Here is a 27,009-nt window from a genome sequence, read left to right on the forward strand (position 1 = left end):
TAAGAGAAGGCTCCAGGGAGACCTTATTGCTGACTTTCAGTACTTAACGGGGGCCTATAAGAAAGACAGGGTCAAACATTTTAGCAAGGCCTGTTTTTTAACCTAAAGGAGGATAGATCCAGACTAGATGCAAGGAAAACATTTTTTCAGTGAGGGTGGTGAAACAGTGGAACAGGCTGCCCAGAGATGCTGTAGATGCCCCATTCCTGGAAACACTCAAGGTCAAGGCTGGATAGGGCTTTGACCAACCTGATCTAGCTGAAGGTGTCCCTGGACATGCAGGGGGGGTTGGACTTTTGATCCTTATGGGATGACCTTTAAGGAGCTCTTGCGACCAAAACCATTGTATGAATCAAGCACTACAAACCTGGATCATGTATGAAAAGTGAAAGACACTCACAGGAGGACTTTGGTTGCATTTTCTGCTCATTTAGGGAATTTTCTGGACATTAGAGTATATCTGCCATCAACTAATCCAGGAAATAAAATTTTAAACTAAAATACTAATTAAATAGCAATAAAAAACAACAAGCTCAAGGAGCACACAGTTTTCTAATTCATCAGCCTGGTGGGCTTTGTTTGTTTTTGTGGGTTTTTTAAAGTTTTTTTTTTAATACTCTTATTACTCCCTTGCATTTTTAAATATTCCTCTTTTCTAGTACAAAACACACCACCACCAGCACACACAAAGTCAGTGTTAAGCTGCACTGCTCAGATCTCAGTGATCAGGAAATGTCAGCTTTTGGGTTCCATGTCCCTTACTCATACATATTACCACAGAGATCTGGGCTATGTGTTCGAAGAATAATGTGTTCAAACTGTTGGAAGGCAGGAGGGTATTAGCAGAAAATATGTTTGTCCCATATTCACACTCCTTCCTAAGCATTACCTTTGGACAGAGAGGATTCTACTCTAGATGCATCTTCAGCCTGATGTAGCACACTCATAACTACAGCTATGTCACTGCTTTAAAGATGCATATGGAACAGATTTGAAAACTGTGTATGCTTAGTATTGAGAGAGAATCCATGAAAATCATTACACACAGAAACTGCATATATAACATATTATGCATAAGAAATATAGTTTACTGCTAATTATTTTCAACATAAGGAATGATAGTGCATTTCTAGCTTGAAAAACTCATTGTTCAATAAAGCAATATGAGAAGAAAATGAAAGCTTCCATAAAAGTATACATTTGATCCACAGACTAGCAACAGTCTCTCTAAATGCATATTCCCTTTACAGACAGAAATGTGCAATGCAGCCAAATAGAAAGACTTGCAACAATGAGCCATTACATATATTTTTTACAAAGGAGACCAAATACATGTTTTGGGACACACATACAGTACAGGTGTTGATGACTATGATTATAGCTGCTTGACATCTTTCATAATCATTAAGTGTTGCTTAAACCACTGAGACTGAAAATTTCCATGTCAGTTATTTGTATCAGACTGGTTTTTTAGGTTTAATTATTGTTACCAAAATTTCAGTGATTTTCAATACAAGTCAGGGAAAATACTTGCAGTTCAGTTAAAAGAATTAAGTAAATGTTGGGAAAAAAGAAAAATACCCCACAGTTTCTAACTGTAAAGTACAACGTGATAGTCAACCTTTGTGCCAGTGTGCTGTCTTCAGCACAAGATCAATGTAAGTTTGCTCATGTTAGAACCTTCAAAGCATGTCAGTCTGCAACCACTCAACAGACCCACTCAAAGAGTCATTTCAAGAGACCGTGCATGCTCCAGCCCCAGGCTTAGGGACAGAGTCATCCAAGCCAGGTAGTGCCTTTGTGGAGCTGGATACAATGAGAGAACTGTCATGTCTGTACTTCTAAAGGTTTCCACTACTAGAAAGAAAGACTGTTCAACAGAAGGGCAAAAAGTCTTGAAACAGAAAGCAGAAAACCCTAAGTCTAGAATGAAAAAACACTGGAAGGTCCTAGTTAGATCCTGAATTTGCAGTGCTTTAAATGGACATTAATCAGTATCTGAAACAGAAGACTCTTAATACTTCCTCTACTGTCAGCCAGTGGCTGTGAAATTCATTGGCAAAATAAAGCCCTCATTGTCCTCCAGTGACTGGTCCCTGTAGAAGACTGGAAACTATAACCTACATCTGTAATCACTGTAAGCAGTCAAGGACAGCTCCACTGAATTCAGCTCTGATAATGAGCAATGTGGGAATTGATGCAGTTCAACATTTTGAGTTGAAGCTGCAGTCTGCAGGTGCATTGAAGAATGTATTCCTCCACTGCAGTATCACAGACCATTGCCTCAAAGCTCCACCTTGCTCACAGCACAGAGAAAAGACTGCTTATGAATACTCCATGTGTTCCTTCACTGGCCTGAGAGCTGTGCTCAGGCAAAGCTGTGCCATGCTGTAGTAAAGCAGATGTAAAATTACAAGGTCCAGGCAATTAGACTCTCAGATGACTCCATCTCTCCTTGAACCATTTATGCAGTAGTTTAAGATTTGGCCTTATTACCAAGAAAAAATCTTGGACAGATTTCCAAGATTTCCAATATCATCCAGGTTTATGGATAACATTCTCTGGCCTAAGTAGGTAACTATTTCTGCTTTTGTTAAAGAAAATTCACACAGCAAAGTAAAATCTCCTGGAAGAGTACAGTCATTGAACTATTCTGAATGGACATCAGAGAACACCCAAACTTCACAATCTGAATCCCTCAAGAGCTTTTGCAAAATCTCAGACCCTGAGTTTATGTGCTCTATTTAATCCCAAAGAAGCTGTAAACCCAGGGAAGAAAAAAAAAAAAAGATAAGGGCATTTGCACAAGTAAAATATGCTCTTGCCTAGAAATGCAATAAACACAGCCAGTGTGAACCTTGCTTTCTATCACATTGATGTGATGTCTGCACTTTGCAGCTCTAAGTCCCATCCCAGCAACACAGGATAGCAATACTGCATGTAGCATATGGAGGCCAAAGATAGTTCCATGGCTAAAATCCTTCTGTTGATCTGATCCAACCTACATTAGCTGATGGCCACACATTTCTGAATCAGAAAACATACTCAAACGGTTGTGCTTTCAGAAGAAATGGTCTTCAATAGTTATTTTTTATTATCCTTTTTAGGACAGTGCAAGAGCCACTTCTGAAGTGACAAATGTAAAGAAATTCCCAGGTGACAGTCGAGAAGTCAGTCTCCTACCAGACTGCAAGTTCTGTTACCTGTCCTAGCAAAAGAGTATCTCATACAGCTTCAGCAAAAAATGTTTATCTGCTCTAATAATAATGTGTACATAGACATGCAAAACAGATGGTATTAATAGGCTTGTACAGAAATGATGCCTAAGAGGAGAATTAAAGGAATGGCAGGTATGTGAGCATTCATCAGCACCCAACTGGGTTCCTAAGAAATGTGTAATAGATTGTTTACAGATGTCATCTTTGCACATCATATTTGATATATTTGCAAAATGCAAGTCACAGGGGAATTCAAAGAGTAGACAGACAAGAACATCAAATCTCAGATTTAGATTTTCCATAGTATGTGCATCTAGCCTAGCTTCCTCTCTGGACAAACACAGGAGAATATAAGAGATTCAAACCATAGGAGAGAGCTGTCAGGAAAATACTATATAGCTCCCTAAGTACAAATATTATTCCAAACATGATGGTTACAACAGGGCTTTATTCAGGAGTATGCAGGACTGCTCACAATCAGCCTGAAGTGCAAATGCCTGTATATCAGATGTTTTACCCTAGACCTAGTCTGACATACTGATTGAACCAGTAGGAAAAAAACATGTGTAGAGCACAGAAAGAATAATTGGTAGATTGTTTGCTAACTAGTTTCTCTTGCTATGTTGGGTGCCTAATTCAACGCTCATGTGAGCTTCTGAGGGGTGTTTGCTTCTAAAGGCATAGACTCTCAAGAATCAGAAAAATAAAACTGCAAATATAAATCATTCCCAACCCAAATTCACAAAATGAGGTTGCAGAGTATACTGGAATGTAGAGATTGCTGATACTTCTGCTGAAGGATCCCTGTAACAATGCAGCCTGGGTACTGCACGTACACATGCTTACCATGTATTTTTCCACCCACCTTTCTCACTTTTGAAAACTTGAATTTGTCAAAGTCTACCCTTTTTCCTAATAAGTACTTCCACTGCTGAATGGCCTGCAAAGCCAGGATTCATTTTCTGATTACTGAATCTCTCAAGCTTCCAATTTCAGCTTTTGAACACACACTGTTGTCCTGCTAAGCCCCTTTATCCAATTATCAAGTCACCTATCAACCTTCCTTTCAGCAGCTTCATCTCCTGTAACACAACAACACAAGGCTCACCTTCCAGGCTTGGGAAAAGTCTGTGCTCTGCTTTCTATCTACTTCTACACTACTCTTAGAATCAAAACATCACAACTGGACACAGCATCCTTGCAGACTTACACAGCCTGACCTGTGTACATGACAACAATCCCTGCTACTCAATTCAACTTTTATAACAAGAGATTACATTAGTCCCATTAGCTTTTCATTTAGAGTACATATAATATGTCTACCTACACTAACTCCCAAATCATTTTTTTCCTTGACAGCCTGTTTTCCAAGGGAGAAGAGGCTGTACCCACAGGATAAAGGGATTTCTCATATATCTTGATACATTTGGCTCAGTAAAACATATTTTCTCAGAACCATTTAGCTGGATTATTTATACCACACCTGTACCATTAACACACCCTGCTGATTGTTTGCTACCACATCAACTGCTACTCTTAGGCAACCAACACAGAAAGGCTGAACGATGCTGCATAACCAGCTAAACCAGGGGACAGCAATAAAGGCCCTTTTCATTAGTGTCTCCCTGCTGCAAACAGGCATCTATCAATGACCGGCCTCATTCCAGCATGCAGCATACGGAATTAAAAGGCACATGTTTAATTAAGATGCCATGTGATCCTAAGCTCTATGCTTTCGGGGCAAAAAAAGGCATGGAGTCTGCATGGTAGCTGTTAAATACTAAACTTGTACCCTTGCCAATGGGAAAAAAAAACCAAAAGAAAGAAATAAAAATTTGCCAGGTTAGTTTGACAGGCTGAGCATCAAGATAACTGATATTACCTATACAATGCAATTCTTTGTTGACAGAAGCCCAAATTAACTGTTCCATTCTTTTGGCAGAACTGGTGAGAGGCTAGCAGGTCTGTAGCTCCTTGTGTTGAGAGTAATAAAAAAACTGCAGACCATCATTTATTAACAGAAAGAAGCTTTCTCCATGAGACAGACTTGGAAGGAGTCACTATGATGTGGGTCTGCATATGGCTTAATGGGACATAAAAAGGGCTGCACACAGCTGTGGATGGCAAATTCAGCAGTAGATTAGCCTAGGATAATGGTTACAGGTGACATTTATCACAATCAAGCTGTCTTTTGTTTGTTATTGATAAGCCAATATATGACAAGCTTTATCTATATGCACAGAGCATCCATAAACCAATGGACATGAGCAATTTTGCATGGCACTTCAAGTAGAGCTTGACAGCAGATTGGATTGCAGTACTTCGTAGGTTTGATATGTTCATAACACATTGCCACATTCCTGGCATTTCTCCAGACAGCATTTATACCTTAAAACAGCAACAAAAATTGGGAACACGCAACATTTCCTTACAGGCCATTTGCGATCATTGCACATTTGGCACTGTTTGAATAACCTTATTAATCTATCTTCAGGTTCTGAGATGTTATATTTAGATCAAGAACAAGTACTGTAAGATAAAATCTACATAACCTATGCAAAACAAACATTAAAAATTACAACTTCAAAGTTGTAGTCAAGGAAAGTCTTTATTAAATGTGATTAAACCTTGATTAACTGTGCCGACATCCAAAACCCAACTGGACACACTCCTGAACAATCTGTTCTAGTTTTACGTGCTTGAGCAAGGAGGTTGGACTATTTCAAAAGGACACTTCAAACCAAAATAGTTACAGAATCTGGTTATTTTGACCTGCAAACAGGTAAATAATCTCAATTCAGCAATTGCCTGCACCAAACAGAACCTGCAGAGAGACTGACTGGGGTTTATACACATAAACTTCTTTTGAGGATCAAACATTTAAGTAAAAGACCTCCCTGTAATTGCAGCACAATGTCACCAGGCCCTGTGCAATGCAGGTGCCCTGTCAGTACAGATGACAGGACTGGGATTACATTGACAGCTTGTCTCAAACACATGGCACACTGACAAAAGATACACGTTTCCTCAAGGGCATCATTGTTCAGCATTTCACAAAACTGAACAAAGCCTCAAATTCCCCTTGGGAAAACATTTGGGTTTTTTATTCAGTGAATAAGAAGCAACACTTCTGTCTGTGGAACTTGGGGGCTTCTCTTACCAACCTCACAGGCATGAACTCCTCATGCTTCAACCAGAAACAGTGGGAAGCAGGGTAAGGTCTGCACAGCCTGATGGATTGCGGGCTCTTGAGATTCTGAAAACTTCTGTGGGACAGCTCATGTTTTGACATGATTTTTGGTCTTCTTTGGTTTGTTTGTTTTGTTGGGTTTTTTTTAATTTGGGTTTGTTTGTGGGTTTTTCCCTCATCCTTTTCTGCAGGGTTAAAAGACTAAAATCAAGACTAAAGAAAGACTAAAATCCACAGCAGACTGCAGCCACTGAAGAACAGAGCGCCTGATTTTCGGCAGCAACACAGCTATCAAATAAAAGCACTCATATATTGGATTAAGTTAGATAGTAACTGTAGTGAACAAGATGCCACCGGAATAGGAGTCCCCCAAGTTTTATCTGAGGCCAAACACTTAGTGTTGATTGCTGTATAACAAGAATTTGCCTCTAACAAGTTCTTTGGGGATCAGTAACATTAATGAAACCTCAGTGGAAGGAAGACTATTCTGTCATGAGTTCTTTTAAGGAACCATGTCTTCAGTCCACCTTGTTAAAAAGGTTCACAGATAAATCCATATGTGCATGCTTCAGACCAATCATAAGGTTTTGTGTCAGTAGACTCACATCTCTAAGGGTGGGGTTTTGATTCACAGTTAACAGAATCAATTAAAAGATACAAGTTTATTGTATTAGTTCATCTTTCTGAACATTTGTCTGGATGCCCACAGAAGGACAGAAAGCCTTCTTCTGCATCAGTTCAGTGTTGGTTACCAATGGGATTTGAGGAATCAGATAAAGACTCCTCAGGGTGTGCAGATCCTTTCTGGGTAAAGGGATGAAAATCAATTCCTCAATGCAGTAAGGGCTTGGACGGAATCCAGACTTATTTTATAATGTTTTTATTCCAAGAGCTCCTTTCACAGAATCCACAGGAAAATTCTGGAGCTGAGTCCTTACATGTTTGCTGAAGAGACAGGTGTTTGTGACCTCCCTGCACTGTGCATTCTGCTGTAACAAGGATGAAGCCTGGGGTCAGGTGCACTGCCCAGGACCCTGTCAGACTTTGAACCTGTTCAATTAACTTTATCAAATCAAACAATTTCCACTGGAGCACCAAGAGGCACTTCTTTTCAGTGAAAGCTATTCCTTTGGCAAACCACGACTAGTAGAGGGCAGCTGCTTTAGCACTTCAGCAACCAGAAAGAAAGGAAAAAAAAAAACAAACAAAAAAACACAAATGCCTCTGGATTTTATTTTTATTGTAATATGGGGGAGGTAGAGAAGGAAGAAATCCTTTCTCCCCCAGTCTCTGCTCTCTGCAAAAGACTCAGTTGCTGGGCTGGTATTTCCAAAAACAGAATCAAGGAGGGACAAGAAAAACGAGGCGCCGACAAGCTCATGAGCGGAGCGGGGAGGCTTCGGGTGAGGACGGCGCTCCCGATCGCAGTGATCACAACTGCGCGGGGCTGCACGAACGCCGGGATCGCTCCGGGATCGCGCCGGGATCGCGCCGGGATCGCTCCGGGATCGCGCCGGCATCGCTCCGGGATCGCGGCTCCCGCACGTTGCGGCGCCCGCGGGCCGTTCCCGGTGCGGAGGCGCCCCCTGCAGGCGCTGGCGCGCTGCGCACGGCAAGCGGAGGCGCGGCTTTCCCCGGGCGGCCCGGCCCGGCCCGGCCCGGCCGAGCGCCCGCCCGGAGCCGCCGGCGGCGGGAGCACGGCGGGAATCCCCGGGCTGCGGGGCGGGAATCCCCCGGGCTGCGGGGCGGGAATCCCCCGGGCTGCGGGGCGGGAATCCCCGGGGCTGCCGGGCGGGAATCCCCCGGGCTGCGGGGCGGGAATCCCCGGGGCGGGAATCCCCCGGGCTGCGGGGCCGGAATCCCCCGGGCTGCGGGGCGGGAATCCCCGGGGCGGGAATCCCCCGGGCTGCGGGGCGGGAATCCCCCGGGCTGCGGGGCGGGAATGCCCGGGGCTGCCGGGCGGGAATCCCCCGGGCTGCGGGGCGGGAATCCCCCGGGCTGCGGGGCGGGAATCCCCCGGGCTGCGGGGCGGGAATCCCCGGGGCTGCCGGGCGGGAATCCCCCGGGCTGCGGGGCCGGAATCCCCCGGGCTGCGGGGCCGGAATCCCCGGGGGCGCTCGGGACAGGGCAGCTGCAGAAGGCAGCCCAATTCCTGCGGCTGTGCCTAGAGTCTCGGCAGAGGAAACAAAACGCAGCTGAGAACACAGGGCTGTGACAGATGTGGTTAATCCAGTTGTCAGAGACTTGGTGCAAGACTGGAGTAGTTGTCAACATATATATTATAAACCACAGCCCATGAGGAAGCTGGAAACACAGCATAATTGGCGGAGGGCATCTGGAGGCAACAGCAAGTCAGAGGTGAGAGAAGGAACACAGGCTATTGCAAACCAACTAGATGAGAGAGATTAAATACACGCTTAGAATCACTGAATCACTAAGGTTGGAAAAGACCTCCAAGATCAAGTCCAGTCTTTGAGCAAATAACACCACCATGTCAACAAAACCATACAGCACTAAACTAAACGTCGTGTGCACGCATTTCTTGAATGTTTCTGGGGATGTGGACTCCAACACGTCCCTATGCAGTTTGTTCCAATGCCTGACCACCCCTTTCAGAGAAGAAATTCTTCTGGTTGTTCAAAACAGAAGTCAAAATCTCAGCCATGGCTTCATCCAGGTTCAGATATCAGGAGCTTCCTTCTGCAATTCACCATGACTTTGAATGTGTTATTAGACTGAGGAACACTGCTAAATAATTTTAAGATTACACTAAGACTAAATCTCTGTATCATGAATAGCACATGCTGACAAGTAACAAGCTGAAATAAAAATAATCAGCTCTAGCTGCTCACTGATATCACAAACACACACCCACTAAGCAGCAAATTAATTCACTTTTTCAAAATGAAGAACTGTAAGGTCTTCTAACAACTCCTCCACTTAATCAGTCTAGTTTTCCTCATCTAAGAGTTCCTTACCTACATCTGAGCCATAAATTGGCATCGTAGTTGCACAGCAAAAGCAAGAAATATTTCTTCCCAAACAATAGCAAAGCTACCTGAAAGGAGACCCTGCAATATTTCCCATTTCTTTTCCTGGTACACCAGAATGTGATCCAAAATTCTGAAGTGTTGCAGAGAAGCCTAGCTTGATGGGAAATGAGAACTCTAACTAACTAGTTAGTGATAGATCCAAAAATGTTAAAAATAAAGAAACATTCTAAGAATTAAAATGAGAGTTTTGATGGCCAAAATGTTAGAACTTTAAATAAAGTAATCAATATCCCTGTAAAGCAGCTAAAGATGAAATAGTTGATAAAAAGCAAGCTTTGTCAAGAACATGAGAAGGGTCACAAAACAAAAGGCAAACAAAGGATAGGGTGAACATAAAAGAGTTGTTTTCATAACATCTTCTCTTAGCTATATTAAGTCTACTAAATTCATCTGCTTGGAGGCAGTCCTTTCTTCTCCATTTACTACTTCAGTAATTTACCCTCTTACCCTTGGTTTTACAAATTCCTCTGAAGGTGGATGCCTGACTTACCTAAGATAGATAGTTAAGCACCCAAAGGCTACATCAGTGCTCTTAAGCTTTTTGGCTCTGTCAGTGGATCACAGTCAGTGCTCAGTTCTTCTTGCAGATACACTGTGCAGTCTTATCAGCAAACTAGGAAATATCACAAAGCTTTACAATATAGTTTGAGAATTCCTGAAATAGGTTTTGCTAAGACATTTGATACACTTTTCCATATCTCACCCTAATTCACATTTTTAGATCTCTTCTGAGTAAGGAACAGAAATTGATTTTGAAACTGGCTGCCATGGTGAGAGTTTCTGGTGGTGCATTGTATGCGATATTGATGTGAATCAGTGTTCTGTGGAGAATACAGTGAATTGGGTTTACAAGGACTGTACAAAAAAGATCTTTCCAAGGAGCATAGTAAAATATGATATGATCTGTTGTTAGGAAAAAATTACTAAAGTAAATATAACAAGATTAAATTAAAAATTAAAAAACCCTCATGTTAGAGGGAAGGAATAATCCAATTATCATTGCATGTATAATTATGAAACATTAATTTCCCATCTGACAGCATATGAAGAGTAAGTACCAAGGTACAATTAAACACTGCTTCAAATGAAAAGCAATATACCTTTTTCTTCTCTCCCCTAAATGCTCATACTCTAAGAGTACAGAAGAACTCATCTGTGCTAAATTGACAAGGAATTTCAGATCTGAAGCTGAAGGACTGGAATGATGCTTTTTAGTTCAAAGATTATTTGGATTCTGTGTCCTACATCAGGCAGGAGTAACAGCTACAGCAAATCTGGCTACCACAGCTTTACTGAATACCAAAGGAAAGAAAAAGGGGCAGCTAGAATACAATTCACTTCTAAATATGCTGTAGAGCAACTGTTTACTGAGACCATGAGAGATCTTCCCAGGTAAAGTGGATAGAGCATACCAAGGAAAAGCTGCTTGACCCAAAAAATATCTACTAAGACAGGAAACTGTGCAAAACATTCATCAGCTACTTGCAAAGCAGATCTCACATCTGATAATGGATTAGGAGCATGGAAACTTCATTCTGAATTTAGCAGATATGGAATTTAACATCACTGATGAGCAAGGCAAAAAATGCCTCCATTGCCCTTTATCAAGTTCCCTTTTCTACCAAACAGAACAGATTATATTAACACTTTTTCCACACAGAATTTTATGTAACAAATAAGAGCACCAAACACAACTAGTTTGTGCACAGATGAGAAAAAATATCTATTTCATTACTAATTGATGAACTCCACAGATTATTTATCACAGAAAAGACAATGGATCAGAAAATAATCAACTATGTTAATACTCAAGTTACAACTCCCATGAAGTGTTTGAACACCTCACTGTCCCCTTCTCAGCTGCAGATGAGCCTTCCTGGCCAAACCAGATCTCTCGGCAGCCATCACAGCTTTGTCCCAAGCTGTGGAATTTTGCCAATGTTTTATGAGCTATCATCTGACTGAAAAGACAGATCCAGACACTATTGCTGAGACATGAGAGAAGATTACTTTCACTCAAAATTTTCTATGAACATGTTCAGGAGGTCTCACCACACCTGCTAGAACCACAAGCTTTTGGTCACCCTTCCTGCTCTGGAGCTAGGAATGAAACACAAGCCCCTGCAGTCCACTGTACACCTTTCATTCCAAGTCACTGCACTGGTTGCACCACAAAACTCACCTGAGCCCCATGAAAAAAGGGCAGAAATAAATTATATATGTTCTAAAAACCAGAAAGATATCTGGAAATGCTTTGATTTAAAAAACCCCAAAACTTCCTGTGTATAGAGAAAGAATAACTTAGACCCTGAGGATTCAGTATGCTTCCAAAGTGAACTTCCAGTATACTACCAGAGCAAACTGAAATAGAGACAAAAAATCTCCACATTCCAGTGTAGTATCTTAAACCATGAGACTATCTCTTCATTAAAATGCTAAATAACTTGAACATTTCATCTGATATTATAAACTTAACATCTATGAATATAATACTGAAGTGAAAAAAATTATCAATGCTGATTTTGAAAGCATGATTTTATATTAATTTCATGTCATAAAGCTTATTTATGTCAATAAACCTTATTTAATGAAAGCATCTTTAGAAGATCTAGAATTAGCCAGATTTTAAGACTATTTGTAGCAGGTTTTCAGTCTCAATTCATATTTCATTTTCCAAGGTGCCGTTTGGAATTAACGAATAGTCAGAAGTTCTAGGCCCTTCTAAAACTAAAATGATATTTTCTTGAATCCTGTTCCTTTCCTTCTTAAAAGTTTAATTTTAAAAGGCTTCAGTCCTTTCAAGTGCTACCTACCAAATTTCTTCAATCGGACCAAGGTACCTCTTGAGTATTCATTTGACAGAATGAGGTTTATTTAATGATCATAGCATTAAAACCTCTTGCTCTGAAGACATGCACTAGTACACTGGGGAACATGGTGTAAAAACAAAACATGAAGCAGGGCTTCCTCCTTCCTTCCTGCCTGACTTCCTGCCTTCCTCCCTCTAAATCATACATCCATAAAAAATTACTTAGACATGTGCTTTCTTACTTTGTCAATGGACCATTTCCCCCAAATAGTTATTCCTTAGTCATTTTATGCCCAGTCTTGTTCCTGTTAATGCTGAGACATTGGAAAAATCTTCATTTACTTCAATGGTACAGGATAAGACCATCAAAGAAATCATCTCTATAAAATTCACCAGTCATCTAAAAGTATTGCTGCCCAGCAAATTCGAAGTAACAAATACACACAGAGCAAGGTCCATTTCTCAGTTTTATCTCCAGGAATATATCAATATAAAAACTGGCAGGTCAATGCAACTTTTTATGGCTCCTCCTCCTGGTGTAAATGCCAACAACCCACTGTAGAGCCTCTAGTAACAGGACCTTACCATGGCAATGCCTTTTTTGTTGTACAGGCCACCGTCATTTTTTTCCTCCCTTTTCTTATTTTTCCTACCACTGCTAATTCCTGTCAGGTGCCCTTAGATCTTGCTCAGTACTACTGCTTCAAATTCTTTCTGTTCTATCTTTGGGTTCAACACCTTAAAAATACTTCTCACCTGTGGCTGAGTAAGGCTCAACCACATGCTCCACTACTTGAATCCAAGGACTTAATGTATTAAAAAGTCTCACAGTTTCTTATTAGACTATTCCATATTTAATTCGCCCTATCTGGCTGCAAAATTCATTCCACTGGCTGGTTCTGAGGTACTCAGTAAGTACTCAGTAAGCAAATCATAGGACCATAGAAGAATTCAGATTGGAAGGGATCCTAGAAGATTTCTAGCCCTACCTCCAGCTTTAAACAAGGTCAGCTATGAGATCAGATCAGGTTTCTCAAGGTTTTCTCTAGCTGGGGCTTGAAACCTTCCCAGAACAGAAACTGAGCAACCCATTCCAAAGCTCAAAAGTTCTCACAGGGGAAGAAAGTTTCTCCTTATTTTCAGCCTCTGCCTCGTGTCTTTCCTACATCACTGCGAAGGGTCCTGTTCCATCTTTTTGACAAATCCTTCTGCACAGTGGGAGCTGCTGCCAGTGCCCTCATCCCACGCTGGCAAGCTGCCTCTTCTCCAGTCTGAACAAGCCCAGCTCTTTCAATCCACTCCAGCCCTGAGCATCTTTGCAGCCCTCACCCTAACTTGCACTGGATATCTAAGAACTGTAGTCTAAGAAGTACAGAGCAAAGGGAATAATGACTACTCTTGATTAGGTTACTATGCTCCTGTTGACAGTGACAGCATTCTTTGCTGCAAGGCACAACACCGGCTCATTTTGCCTTCCTGACTATCAAGGTCCTCTTCACTAGAGCCACTTCCCAGTCAATCAGCCCCAGTTTCAGTGGGATGCAAGAGCCTTGGCCTTCCCAGCAGCACAACTTAGCAATTGTCCTCATTGAATTTCATAAGGATCCTATTAATACATTCTTGCCTATGTCTGGTCCCCATGGCTAGATTCTAGGGATTGTCCCTACTTGAGTCTAGAGACTGGTACCCACCATTTGCTGTCATCTGCAAATCTGATGAGAGTATACTCTGTACACTCCATAACATCCTCAAGATCACTGTTAATATGAAGATCTTTTTTCTTTCTAGGTAAGTTTCCAGATGAAGATTTTTTTTTTCTTATACATCTGCAGCTGCTCTTTGTCAGAACTGGTAAAAAGGTATAAATCTCCACAAAGATAAAGATAGTTTTGGTTGTGTCTTTGTCCACAACTTGATAAGCTGTAATCAGCAAGAGTCTCAAGTAAAAGCCACACTTCTCAATACCTATGGTTAACAACTGTTAGATATGTTTGCTCAAGATTATTTTCCTGGCTTACGACCGTGCCTTAGATTTTATCTTCAAATAAAGTTTAAATATAATTTTCGTGTCACTTTCTTTAAGAACTTTTCCATCATATTTTTCTGTATCAAAACAGCCTGTAAAGTCACATTAATCACTGAGAAGTTTTCAACAATCACATGAGTTTTCTACAGCCATATCTGGGAATAGTTATACTACCTTGGCTTAATCTTCACATTAGTTTCCATGCTCCTTCCATGCTCTATTTTTTCACAAATCTGTTCTTTCTCTTGATTAGATTTCAAAAAATCAGAGTCACGGGGACCAACAACACTGGAAATACCCTCCTGAGATAATGATTCCACTCAAAATATTATCAAATATACTTTCATAAAATCTCAAGGTACAGATAATGATTGTGTTTCTTCTTTGATAGTTGCTGAAATTAAGTTCTTTCCTGTGGATTTACTTTCTAACACTCATACCAGTATTTTCCCTATACCTCTGTTGTGTAAAGTAAGAAAGATTGATCACAATTCCTCCTTTTCATAGAGGTCTATAAAGTTCAAATTTTTGCATGTCTGCAACAAAACTCCAAGGTTTCCATCAGTGTTTATATTGAAATAAAAATGTCTTCCTTTCAACTTCATCTCACAGTGCAATAATTCTAGAAAGAGAATATAGTAAAGCAGTACTAGAAAATATTTCAAAATAGCTTAATTTTCTTCTGGTAGTGCTCTGGATGCAGTCATTTCTGCACACATGGGTGGAGACACAGACTACATTCCCACAGACTGCATTCAGCAGATGGTGACTGAGAGGAAATGGGCACAATGGTTATGTACTAAACCTTAACACTTAGCAAACCAATACAAACCACCTCTTACATTTGTGTGCATGTACTCATGGCTACATAGTAAACAAATATAGGCAGTTTGTCATGTCTGCAATCATTCACATATTATCAGAAAGAAAATAGCAACAGGAATGAAGGCAAAATTGGAAACAACACAAGTACACATGTACGTGATCAGAAACTGACTGAAACACACATTAGTTAACAACGTGTTATTGTTAAGACTGGGAATTGTATGTGAAACTCAAATTCCTGCTTAACGCTAAATGGCTGAATGCCAATTTCCAGTTTTGCATACCACCACTGCAGAGAACAAATCAGTGTTCCATATTAAACTTACAATTAATTACAGACTAATTACTAGTTGGTATATGAGCAAAGATGCTATTTAACTCCCAAGTTACATTTGCTAAACTCGTGCCAATTCAAAGCAATCAGCCAAAAGACAACTACAGCAAACTGAGTAGGAGTTAACAAGTCAAGCGGATCACAACAGGATCAATATCAATTTCTAAAGTAAATAAGAAAACAATACAATTTTACATTCAATATATTCTTTTAAGAAAAGAGAGACAGTTTTGAAGGTTTGGAGGTCCTGTGTGTATTTGTGGAGTAACCATGATAGAACAAAGAAATATTTTTTACACTAGGCAAGGAAAGTATGTGTAACTGAGAAGCAGCACCCTATATGGTGAAGGAAAGACTGTACGAAAGAGAGGTTGGTTGTACTCAAGCCACATTTGGGACAGGAGTCAGGTTTTTTAGCTGGAAATAATAGTTTAGATTGATTTTAGATTGATCCTAGGAAAATACTGACTTTAAGAACCATAAAATACTGGAATAGAGAGATGCAAAAATCTGCTTCATTGCAAGTTTTCCAGAACAAAGCTAGACAAACATCTGTCTAGCAAGTACATCAGTACAGCAAAATGAACTTGCGTATTGATCCTACTTCAGACTAAGAAAGGGGCTCAGTTGGGATCACTTTCTACCCAACATGTTAAGAACAGAAAGATTGTTTTTTTTTTTTAAGAGTAGGGAGAGGCACAAAAAAAGAATATGAATGCAAGGTCAAACACCTCAATGAAAGAGAAAATTTACATAAAGTACACTTTCCTCACAGGATGTTTCTTAATGGTTGGGTTTTGGTTTTTTTTATTTGGAATGAACAGGATGAGGCCTTTCCCACATACAGAATGATTTCTTTCCTTATTATATTGACCCTGAACTCTCTGAAATTGTCTTTTGAAGAAATGAGGATATCACTTACCATATCCTGTGAAAGCTGGAATACTCCCTCTGCTCTAAACCTTGCAACTCTCTAGTCACACATTCAACAAAAAAGCCTCAGTGCACAGTCACAATCTATTAACAGCAAAGTAAAACAATTCACCACATTTTAAGTAAGTAAAATATTGCTGATAGTGCATACTTTACCAGTTATGTCATGCTCTTTGAATGACTCACTGTAGATTTGATACTGATTAGGGCAATGTTTCTTCAGCCATTTGCAGACATCCTGCTGGGTCCATAACGCCACAGGCTTAGTCAGCTTCACAGTCCCAGACTAGGAAAAAAGAATGAAGAACAGAAATGATGTTTAGTCTACACACAAATTTCAGAAATATTAATCTGTGACCTCCATATATGATATTAAAATACTAAATGCAAAAAGGAACTGCTCTGACAGATGTCCAGTAATAGCCAACCCATTACACAAGACCCTGCTGTTCAAATACATCACACAGGAATCACACACAGTGGGAGGTTCTTTAACATTACTTTCCATTGCATTCACGTTCCTTGCATCAGAGAACCATACTGCACTTGAATAAATAGTTTTAAGAGCGACCAATGACTATAGCCAAAGGACAACAGATGCACACTTTGAGTAGTTCAAACTCACAGGTGAGTTGTACATTTGTGTCCCAGTCTGGATATAATCACAGAAGACCAGGAGTACTCTCTGGCTAGGCATGGTCCTCAACTACAATGACAATAGATCTTGCAACAAAGGCCTTTAGTGCCAACAAGCCTGAAGACTGGTTTTGCCTGGGAAGAGGAGACTACACACCAATGGACATGGAGCTGGTGTTATTGATTCATACTGAGCATTTCAACTGACAAAATTCCTAATTTGAATGATGTTCACAAGCAGGTATAGTTTTTCTGCTTCATTTTTACATTTAACTTTTCTACAATCACTTTTACAGGAAATAAGTAGGACTCCCACTTTAATCAGTTGATCCCTTATAAATGACTAATAATTTTTAAAAAGAACACCATTCAGTACTTTTCTTAGAATTCAGTTTTATAATAGATTATCGGTTTATAAATAAATATTCATAAATTGATTGCCTTATTATATGTATAAAGTCACATTTCATTTAATCAAACAATTCACCATTGCAGATACACTTTTTTTAACTGTGTAAGAATGCTGATTTCTAAGCTACCTGAACTGCAGGGATTTAAAACCTCTTGTCAAAGTAGGCAAAAACCAAAAAAAAATTCTAAGTGATTAATTTTTTTTTTCTGCAACACGATCTGCACAGAAGACTAAAGAAACTTTAAACAGATGGACATGTATTAGCAACAATAAATGTTTCACTGGATACTGTTGATGGAAGTGAGTGTGAACATCCATGTATACATTTATTTCATATTTTGCCAAGGAGTAAGTCTAGAGAATAAAATCAGTGTCTGTTTCAATGCTATACATGCAGAATACTGTCCTCCAGCTCCCTGGTGGTGTAAAAGTTTCAAGAGAAGTTTCTCTTCACAAATTTGAGGTGAAGGGGAATGTCATCTCAACCCATCTTCTCCATCAGGACTCATGGCAGACTCCCTCAATGTCACCAGCCAGAGTTTATCCCAGCATTTATTCAGATGCACTTTGTCAGACAGACTTTCACAAAGTTGCTTTGAAACTTTTAATTACTAGAAGCCCTTAAGACCAAAGCAGTTTTAAGCTAGTGTTTGCATGTCCTATCAAGTCCCTAAAGTACGTCATGCAAAGATAGTAAATTAGGGCCAGGGATTATGGCAGACCTAAAAATCCAGCAGGCAAATGTGTCTTGAATTTCTCATGTCCAGTTGTCCCTATCTCTTTTTTATTGCCTGTGTAGAAGTTAAAAAAAAAACTGTGGGAAAATCATGGTTAAATATATAATACAATGTACATCCCCTAGCTCAGCCTTTTGTGGTTTGAAGAAAAATAAACTCATCAGAAACATGAATCCTGTTTCAAACACACTAAATAGGCATCATCCATATTTAAAGGTATAATAATAATGCACAAAACCACCACAAAATGAGTCTCATCTGCTGCTGCCACCTACCAAAATACAGAAGCTTGACTGATAGACTTGGTCTTCACAGAAAAAGAAACTTCCAGAGGTGTTGAGGGTACACAAAAACCAGGACAGCACTTGCCCTACCACTACACTTTCTGAGCAGCTCATCAGTCTTCTACACACATAGGATCCTACACTGGTCTGGAGAAGGCACAACCTCTGCAAGGAGAGCAACTGCCCTGTAACTCCCAGCTCCTCATGCAACTCTGGAGATTAAGCAGCCCTCCAACTTCTCTGGTCCTCTTGTTACTGCTATTTAAGTCAAAGAAGAAACTGAATTTCAATGAGGAGTCCACTATTATGCAATCAGTTAGCTGATTTTTTGTTATACACAAATATAAATGGGTGTCCTCCTCAAATTACATCAAAGAAATAAGTAAAAATAGCCATGTGACACAAGCAGTCTCTCTGAATCCATAGAAATCCCTGAACAACAGGCTCAAGAATTCACTGTCTATCTTTCTATGTGTTACTACTTACATTTTAAGATATATTTTTTTTGCATTAGAATTTTTGAAGACTAGAGAAAAGTCTGTCCGCCCTTGAAAAATAAATAGTTTTTCTGGTACATCATAAATTACTTAAATAATAAATATTTGTATACAAATATATACAGCTAGCTATAGACTTACAATCTATTTATTCCTAGCTGAAAGTACACAAGCAGTGCCAATGTTTGTTTAAACCAAGAAGCTGTTCTTTTCACTTCAGCAACTATTGTCCTCTTAAAAGGTTTAAGCACCATCACGTTAAATATCTGAAGTACAAGTTTATTAATAATTCTAGCACAAATTTAACACATCCCTCTGTGCCTACATAACTGAAAGATCGTTTCAAATGTAGCTTTTATGCCGTGCAATATACAGATCACTGCACAGCAAGCATACATGCTGACTTCTACAATGTTTGGAACCATGATAGAAACATTAAAACTTGTAACTACAGTCCAAAGAGGACATTTCTACATGGACATCAAATGTTAGGTTTCGTTTTCTAATTCATAAGGACTTGATGAGTTAGAAGAATAAATGGGGTTTAAAGCAATGGTAATAAAGCATGTATTCGCTTTCACTTTTGGAACATCATACCCAAAATATTTTCTAACCAGATGCTCCAAATGAAAGGCTCCTAAAAATATGCTTTCCTCCCACAAAATTCATTTATTTGTGTCTTCCCTAGAAGAGAAGGCTAGATCTCATACAATAAACCTCCCAGTAAACCAAAAAAAAATTACCTGTACCCTAAACATACCTACTAAAAGACATTAACTACATATGAACTACCTACAAAGGTGAAAAAGATATTATGTTTTACTTTATTTCTGTTTATTAGCTCAGTCAAAGAATAGGCCCAAGCTGATTAAAATAAAATAATGTATTAAAAAAAATACCTTTGATCTGGCCTTCCTTTTAATTTTCTTGACATAAACTCATCCTAATATCACCCTTTGCTGGCAACTCTGTAATAGTTTTAATCTTGCCAAATGCTATGCCAAGTCTTGTGTTAGATATAGATCTAATGAGAATAGAAGTCTACAGTATTCTGGTCTTTGCCTGTATATTTTAAGGAAAACCTGTTTCTTCAGGATTTTGTGATAATTTTTTTCTTCTATATTTCCCAAACCCAGCTTTTGTTACATGTATCTCAAAATATAAAAATGACTGCCAAGAAGAATAAAAACCATATTTACTACTTGAGAAAATTTCATGCTTTCTTTGTTCCACGGTGCAGGGAAGATAGTACTCAACATCACTAACTCACGAATAAATAAATAAACAAATCAAACTTACAGCCTGTGCATTACTACAGAGTGTAATTCAGTATTCAGAATAGCATCAGCTACCAAGCCACGCTCTTCCTAAGCAATGACAGACAAGTTATCTCTTCAGCCTTCCAGGTGCAATTTCTACCAAGCCTGCCAGCTTTGAAGGTCAATTTATTCACCAGAATTTCTTTGTCTTTATTTACCATATTTTACTCCAGAAAGAAAGGGCCTCTGTATTTTTGAGTGACGAAGGATTCGGTCGCATAATTTAAACTACTCTACATACTTTGAGACAAGCTATTTGAAAGTGCTTCTCCAACTCTAACATTTTGTGTATTTACAAACCTGCTCAGATTACAAAAGTCAGAGATTGTGAAGATGAGGGTGCTCAGTCAAACAGGGCTGCAGGTTGGTGGAATAAGGCTGTCTCATACTGTTTTTCAACACCTAGTTGGCCAACATACTGATCCTGACATGTAAGCAGTGTCAATGCGTACTTACATTCAAATTTACCCCAAGTCAGACCCTACCACTTCTTTTATGAAACAGATGGATAAAAAAGACACTGCTGAAAGCATTAAGACAGATTCTGATCCAATCATCTTGAAAGACTCTGCTCTGGGATTTTGAGTTTAACTAGAAAAAGACAAAGCAGAACCAATTTTGTTACAGCTGTGTTGGTCAAAGGACTGTCACGGTTTAGATTCTGCCAGCAAGTAAATACCACACAGCTGCTCACTCACTCGCTCTCCTAGAGGGATGGGAAGAAGAACCAGATAAAAAAGTTAAACTCATGGGCTAATATAAGAAGAGTTTAATAAGTGAAACAAAAAAAAAATAATAATAATATTAATGTTAATAGTAGCAATTATAATAATGATGATGATACTAATGATAGTGATTAAAAGGAAGGGAAAAATGAGAAAGAAAATAACCCTCCAGTAAAACAAGTGATGGCAATACAGTTGCTGACCACTTGCTCAGCAATACTCAGCCTATCCCCAGTGCTTGGCTCCTTCTGGCTTTTGTGGTTTAACCCCAGCCAGCAGCCAAGCCCCAGACAGCCACTCACTCCCTCTCCCACCAGTGGGGTCAGGGAGAGAATCAGAAGGGTAAAAGCCAGAAAACTCATGGGCTGAGATAAAAATAATAGGGGAAACAAAAGCCACAGACACAAGAAAAGAATAACAAGGAATTAATTCACTGCTTCCCAGGGGCAGGCAGGTGTTCAGCCATCTCCAGGAGAGCAGGGCCCCATCACATGCAGCAGTGACTTGGGAAGACAAACACCATCACTCTAAACATCCTCCCTTGTCCTTTCTTCCCCACACTTTATATCCTGAGCATGATGTCATATGGTTTGGAATTTCCCTTAGGCCAGTTTGGGTCACCTGTGCTGGCTGTGTCTCCTCCCAACCTCCCAGGCACCCCCAATTTCCTTATCACCATGGCCATATGAAAAGCAGAAAGGCCCTTGCTCTCTGCAAGCCCTGCTTAGCAATAACAAAAGCATCTCTATATTATCAACTTTGTGTTCAGCACAAATCCAAAATATAGTCTCATACTATCCACTGTGAATTAACTCTACCCCAGATGAAACCAGCACACTGGCCAACACCCACCTAGATTTTCATACTAAAAATGATATCCAATGGAATATATTCCATAGGCTATTCATTTTTAGTATGAAAACCCAGGTTGTCATATTGAAAATGGATACTGTGTGGAACATATCCGTTCAGGTCACCTGTCCTGGCCATGCTCCCTCTCAGCTCCTGCTACAGCTTCTCATAGGCAAAGCATGAGACACTGAAAAGTCCTTGACTCAGGGCAAGCACAGCTTAGCAACAACTGAAACATCCATGTGTTACCAACATTATTTTCTTACTGAATCCAAAACACAGCACAGTACCAGTGACTAAGAAGAAAACCAAGTGTATTCCAGCTGAAAATACAACAGAACACAAGGCATAGCTACAAGGAGAAGCAGCACAATTTATTAGACCAGCAGTGTGGGTTCTTCCAGCTGTGTTTCAGACACAAGTGCTCAATGCTGAACTATTATGTCATCCCAGTCAGGCAGTTTGAGGGCAAAGGGGACTCAGTTGTGAGGGGTGATATGAGACAAGCAAAGGGAAGAAGCAGTAAGGTCATTATGACCTAGCAGGGACAGAAAGAGCAGTATGGGTGGCTGTCACAAGAATAATACAGTCAGCTGGGGCACAAAACATTAAAATGGGTCAGAAAAACATTGACATGTCTGTGCTCAGAGGAAGAAACTGGAAGGAAAGAAATGGGATTGTTTCATACATCAAGTTGAGAAGGATATATTTCTTAAACCAAAACATAATGCCTCCTGCAAGCAAAATACAAATGGCCAATGATATATTTAACAATTATAAAAATAAAATTTTATGTTTATCTGACACAGATACATAAAGCAGGGAACTTTTCTACGCAGCTCCAGGAGCGATCTAAGTTATGAAATCTTTCAGGCTGCTCCAGAAGCAAGACTAACAGCTTCATTTTCATCCTTTTATGACAAGAAGCAGCAGGAACAGCAATGGAAAGAAAGAATTTCAAAACCATGATTTTTTTAAAACATGCTGGAGTTATATTTCTAAAGCTGACAAAAAATCATATATTCCAAATTACTTCTCCAACATTAAACTGCTTATTCAGAATTCAGAATCAATGGCTAACATAAATGTGGCTTTACATCTAGGAAAAAAAAAAAAAAAGAGCCACACTTGTGAATGTGTTATCTAAAATACTGAAAAATCTGGAAAGGGTACATTTTTGTTTAGAAATACATTTTCTCATATAGTCAGATCATTTATACTTACAGATTTTTCCAGCAAAGACAGAAGAAAATTACTTTAACAAGAAATGTCATAAAACCACTGAAATCTCCATTGTATTGGGTTCCCATCTATGTTGTTGAGAATTTTAATGCTAAGACATGAAAACAACAAACCAAAGGAAATGTGTTTATTACAAAACAAACAAGCAAACTAGGAAAATACTGTATGACAGCTTATCTTTCATAAGAGTGAATGTTAAAAAGATTGCTGATAAAAGACTGAATGTTTAAACTTGAATTGGATCAGAAATCCAGACACTGAACAGATGGTGACAGTCTTCTGGTATTGGGGGGGAAAGAAGAAAGTTAGACAAGAAGATGAAGACACTGGGGCAGCACCAGCTCAAGGTACTGAGCACTCAGTGAACAGGATCAGGATAGCCCTCTCCAGAAAGGACCATGTAGGGGAAAGACTGGAGACTGGGAAGGAAGTCATGGAAGGTAGGAGAAAAGTGGAAAAAGTACTGTAAAGTAGATTTTCTGTTCCTATCCTTCCTCTTCTTGAATGAAAACGAGAGGGAAAAATGCCACACTACAGGACTCCCTCCTACATTAGCAGCAGTGGTTCCCTTCCTCCTGTCTCTTCCCATCTTTTCACACCACCAAGACCCAACTCACTCACCAGCTGATTTTTGTTGCCTCCAACTATAAAGAGTTATATAAAGACTATATAGACTATGGATTATAAAGAGCTGCCCCTGCCCAGACAATGCCTTGGTGGTGTTTAAAGCCAGCTCTGCACAAGCAGAAACTTCTACCCCAGGGTCCCAAATCCATGTAGCACCACCATTAGTTCAAAGACTGAACAAAGAGGGAGGCTTTCCCTGCCCTTCAAGCAACAGCAGGACTACCTTCTGTACCAGTGCCACAAACAGGCATACTACAAACAGACTGCAAGGGAGGGAAGTGGGAGGGGGGGAGAAACAATTTATGAAATATAATGAAACTCATCTGAAAAGTAAGAAGTTGGTAAGAGCGAGTCAAGTCCTCTGAAGGTTGTTGCAAGTATGACCACCAATAGGAAAGGCTAAAGGTATCAAATTAATATCACCGAGCGTTATCCTCATCAGGATAAAGACAGAACCAAAACAATAGGCAAAGATAAATAATATGATGCATTTCCCACAAGAGTTCTCTCTCTCCATGAAATATCCCACTCTAAAAGCAAGAATCATGACTGGCAGATGCAGGTGTTGATATAAATGGCAATGGCACTATCAGCAAACTGTGAAGAACTGAAATGTCAGAATGAAAAAGGAGAAGACAGAGCACTCCTCAGCATCATCAAAAGCCTAACATCATTCTAATGGCTAGCAAAAATCCTGAAAACCACATCTGGGACAGAGAGGCCAACACTAAAATCATAAGTAGGACCAGGAGCACCATCAATTTTAGGTTTTGTCCTCCAAATCCAAATCAAAACATTTAATGTTTTAAAATTCACTTCATGTTAAAAAAAAAAACCTGTATTTTTAATCTTGCCAAATTTAAGAGCCTTTTCACTCACCACAGTGGATTCTTTCCAGTTCAAAAATGAAATATTTGCTTTTGGATATTTGCTGAGAAAATGAAAAAGAAAGAGAGGAAGAGTTTCTCTGTTGAGGTGGGGGTTGCTACCTCACAACAGTTCTTTGACACTTCTTCATTCCTGTGGTTCTGATTCCCCTTCTCTACCTCAGATAATTCACACCTGTCAAAATCTGGCTCTGACACCACTATCTTATATAACCAATTACAGTCTTCACAAGTAAATACAAATCCTTCTTGTTTTACAAACAGAAACTTACTCTGTATCCTACACAGATCTGGAGAACAATTTCTGCTTACACAGAGGTGCCCAACGAACCTGCCTTGTACAGCTATGAAGACCAAAGGTTCCTCCTTGACCTGCTCTAGTGTGCTTACTAAAACTCTTCAGCCAAAGAAGAAACAGAATGAATTTTAAATGGTGATGTTGGATGAATAGTAATTTACAACAAGTAATTAACTTAACTACTAGCACATTTTTTTTACTGCACTTAACCATCCACCTCAACAAAAATAAAAATCTGAGATATTCATCCTTGACATGGCACATGCAACTCGCAGGTTAGATCATTTTTTGTCCTGTCTCATGGACTAAGAACTACACCCATTGTGAAGAAGATTCATGGCATAAGTTTTCATCACAGAATATTCTCTTCAGACATGGATTAGCCACAGGAGAGTGCCCCATCTTGATAGAGCTGTAAGTTCAAACCCATTCAGGTGCATACAGGAAAGAAAACAGGAATATGCAATAACTAAGATGGTGATGAAATGTAGCTCCCCATTTCTCAACAGATTCTTCTGAATTCTGAAATACTTTCCCAGCAACTAAAATTCCAGTTCTGAGGAAGTTCAGTATTTGTAAAATATAATTTCTCCATGTCTAGATTAAAATAAAAATTAAAAGAAATAACTACACACAAAATCTACCCATACTACAAAACGGACAAATTACAAATAAGTTTCCATTCCCACTTTTTCCTTTTTTAAGCCAATTCTGGCACCTCTGCAAGTTACAGCTTAGGCAGCTATATCTAGAGTTGAACCAAACGAAGACTGCATATCAGGAATTCCATTAGGATAAATACAAAACAGGTATATAAGTAGGTACACTGATTTTCTCAGAATTTCTCACAAACTTATTTAAAAATTGTCACACAGAATAATTTATTAACTAAAATACAGCCTGTAGAGCAACAAAATCCACTGGTCAAACTAGACTGGAAAAATGCTTAATTAGCACAAACTTAGATAGAATACACTAAAATCTTATTGCCTTATAGACTTACTTATTTATAGAAAAATAAGCAGCTAAAACCAAGTGCTAAAAATGTAGAGATCTGAAGGACAGAACAAAGTCTTGAATTTAAACTTGCACATTCAGTAAAAAGAGTTAAAGGAAGTTGGTCAGCCAGTATTTGTTTTGTAAATCATAAGACTACATTTGACTAATAAGTACATGTATTTGATGATACCTTATCTACAGTTCTTCAGTCACCTAACTATCCTTTCAAGCACAGCTCAATTACCAGTTGTTAGTGGTATGAATCACAAAACAAGCTGCCCTGAAATGAGAAGAACTAGACAGGACCATGATAGTTTTAAATATACTTGTTTCATATTCACATTATCCATATTAACATGGGCTGAAATGTAGCAATTAAAAATTATGATGAGTAGATTAATAGTGGAATTTTCTAAGGCTTATAAAAGTAATTTTCTTTACTAGGGATTCAACTACAATACAAATAGGTCTTTAATGGGGCAGGGGTGGGGGGGAAGGCTGTACAGAGCAGTACCCTAGTCTTTCCAGACATTTCAGATAGCACTGTTAGCAAACAAAATGTTCAGGGTATTCTAATCAAAAGATTGTTCAAATACAGGCTAAGCCTGACCTCAGAAACATGTAGTTAAGAGTGTCAGTGGGGGTTATGTTGCTTTTCGTGACATGCTTTTTAAAGAAATACACACCAATGGCATAATATTGCTTTTGCTGAGGTGGTATTACCTTTCTCTGGGGAGTTGCCATAATGATACTGGCAATTTTTATTATTTTTTTATTTTGGGGATCTACTAATAGAATTTCCCTGTCATAACAAATCTGTGCAGCACAGACCACACCTCACTCCTTACATTTATAATTATTCTGTTGAGAAGATATTCAATACTGTGTATTTTTTAACAGCTGCTGTATATCAGAGGTAGACGGTTCATTTCTTCATCTTAAACACACAAATACTGAAGCATTTCTATGAGAGAAGAGCTATAAAAGCTGTTACTTCCGTGTTAGCAATAAGTGAGGTTAATTCTGCCCTTAGCTCAACAGTACATCTGTACAAGGAGAACATCCAGTATCCTGAGAGGATCTTAATCCCGATTAAATGACAGGCT

General features: G+C 39.3%; 1 protein-coding gene across 1 annotated transcript in view; it reads right to left on the reverse strand.

Moving 5' to 3' along the window:
• The window catches only part of SAMD12 (sterile alpha motif domain containing 12), a 173,923-nt gene that overhangs the window by 111,198 nt on the left and 35,716 nt on the right, over nucleotides 1-27,009 (reverse strand). The window contains exon 3 of the mRNA XM_021546420.3: nucleotides 16,545-16,674. Within this exon, the coding sequence (XP_021402095.2) occupies nucleotides 16,545-16,674 (130 nt within the window). The remainder of the gene's footprint in view (nucleotides 1-16,544; nucleotides 16,675-27,009) is intronic.

Source organism: Lonchura striata, chromosome 2, assembly GCF_050655825.1.
Source record: "Lonchura striata isolate lonStrDom1 chromosome 2, ASM5065582v1, whole genome shotgun sequence".
NCBI lineage: Eukaryota > Metazoa > Chordata > Aves > Passeriformes > Estrildidae > Lonchura > Lonchura striata.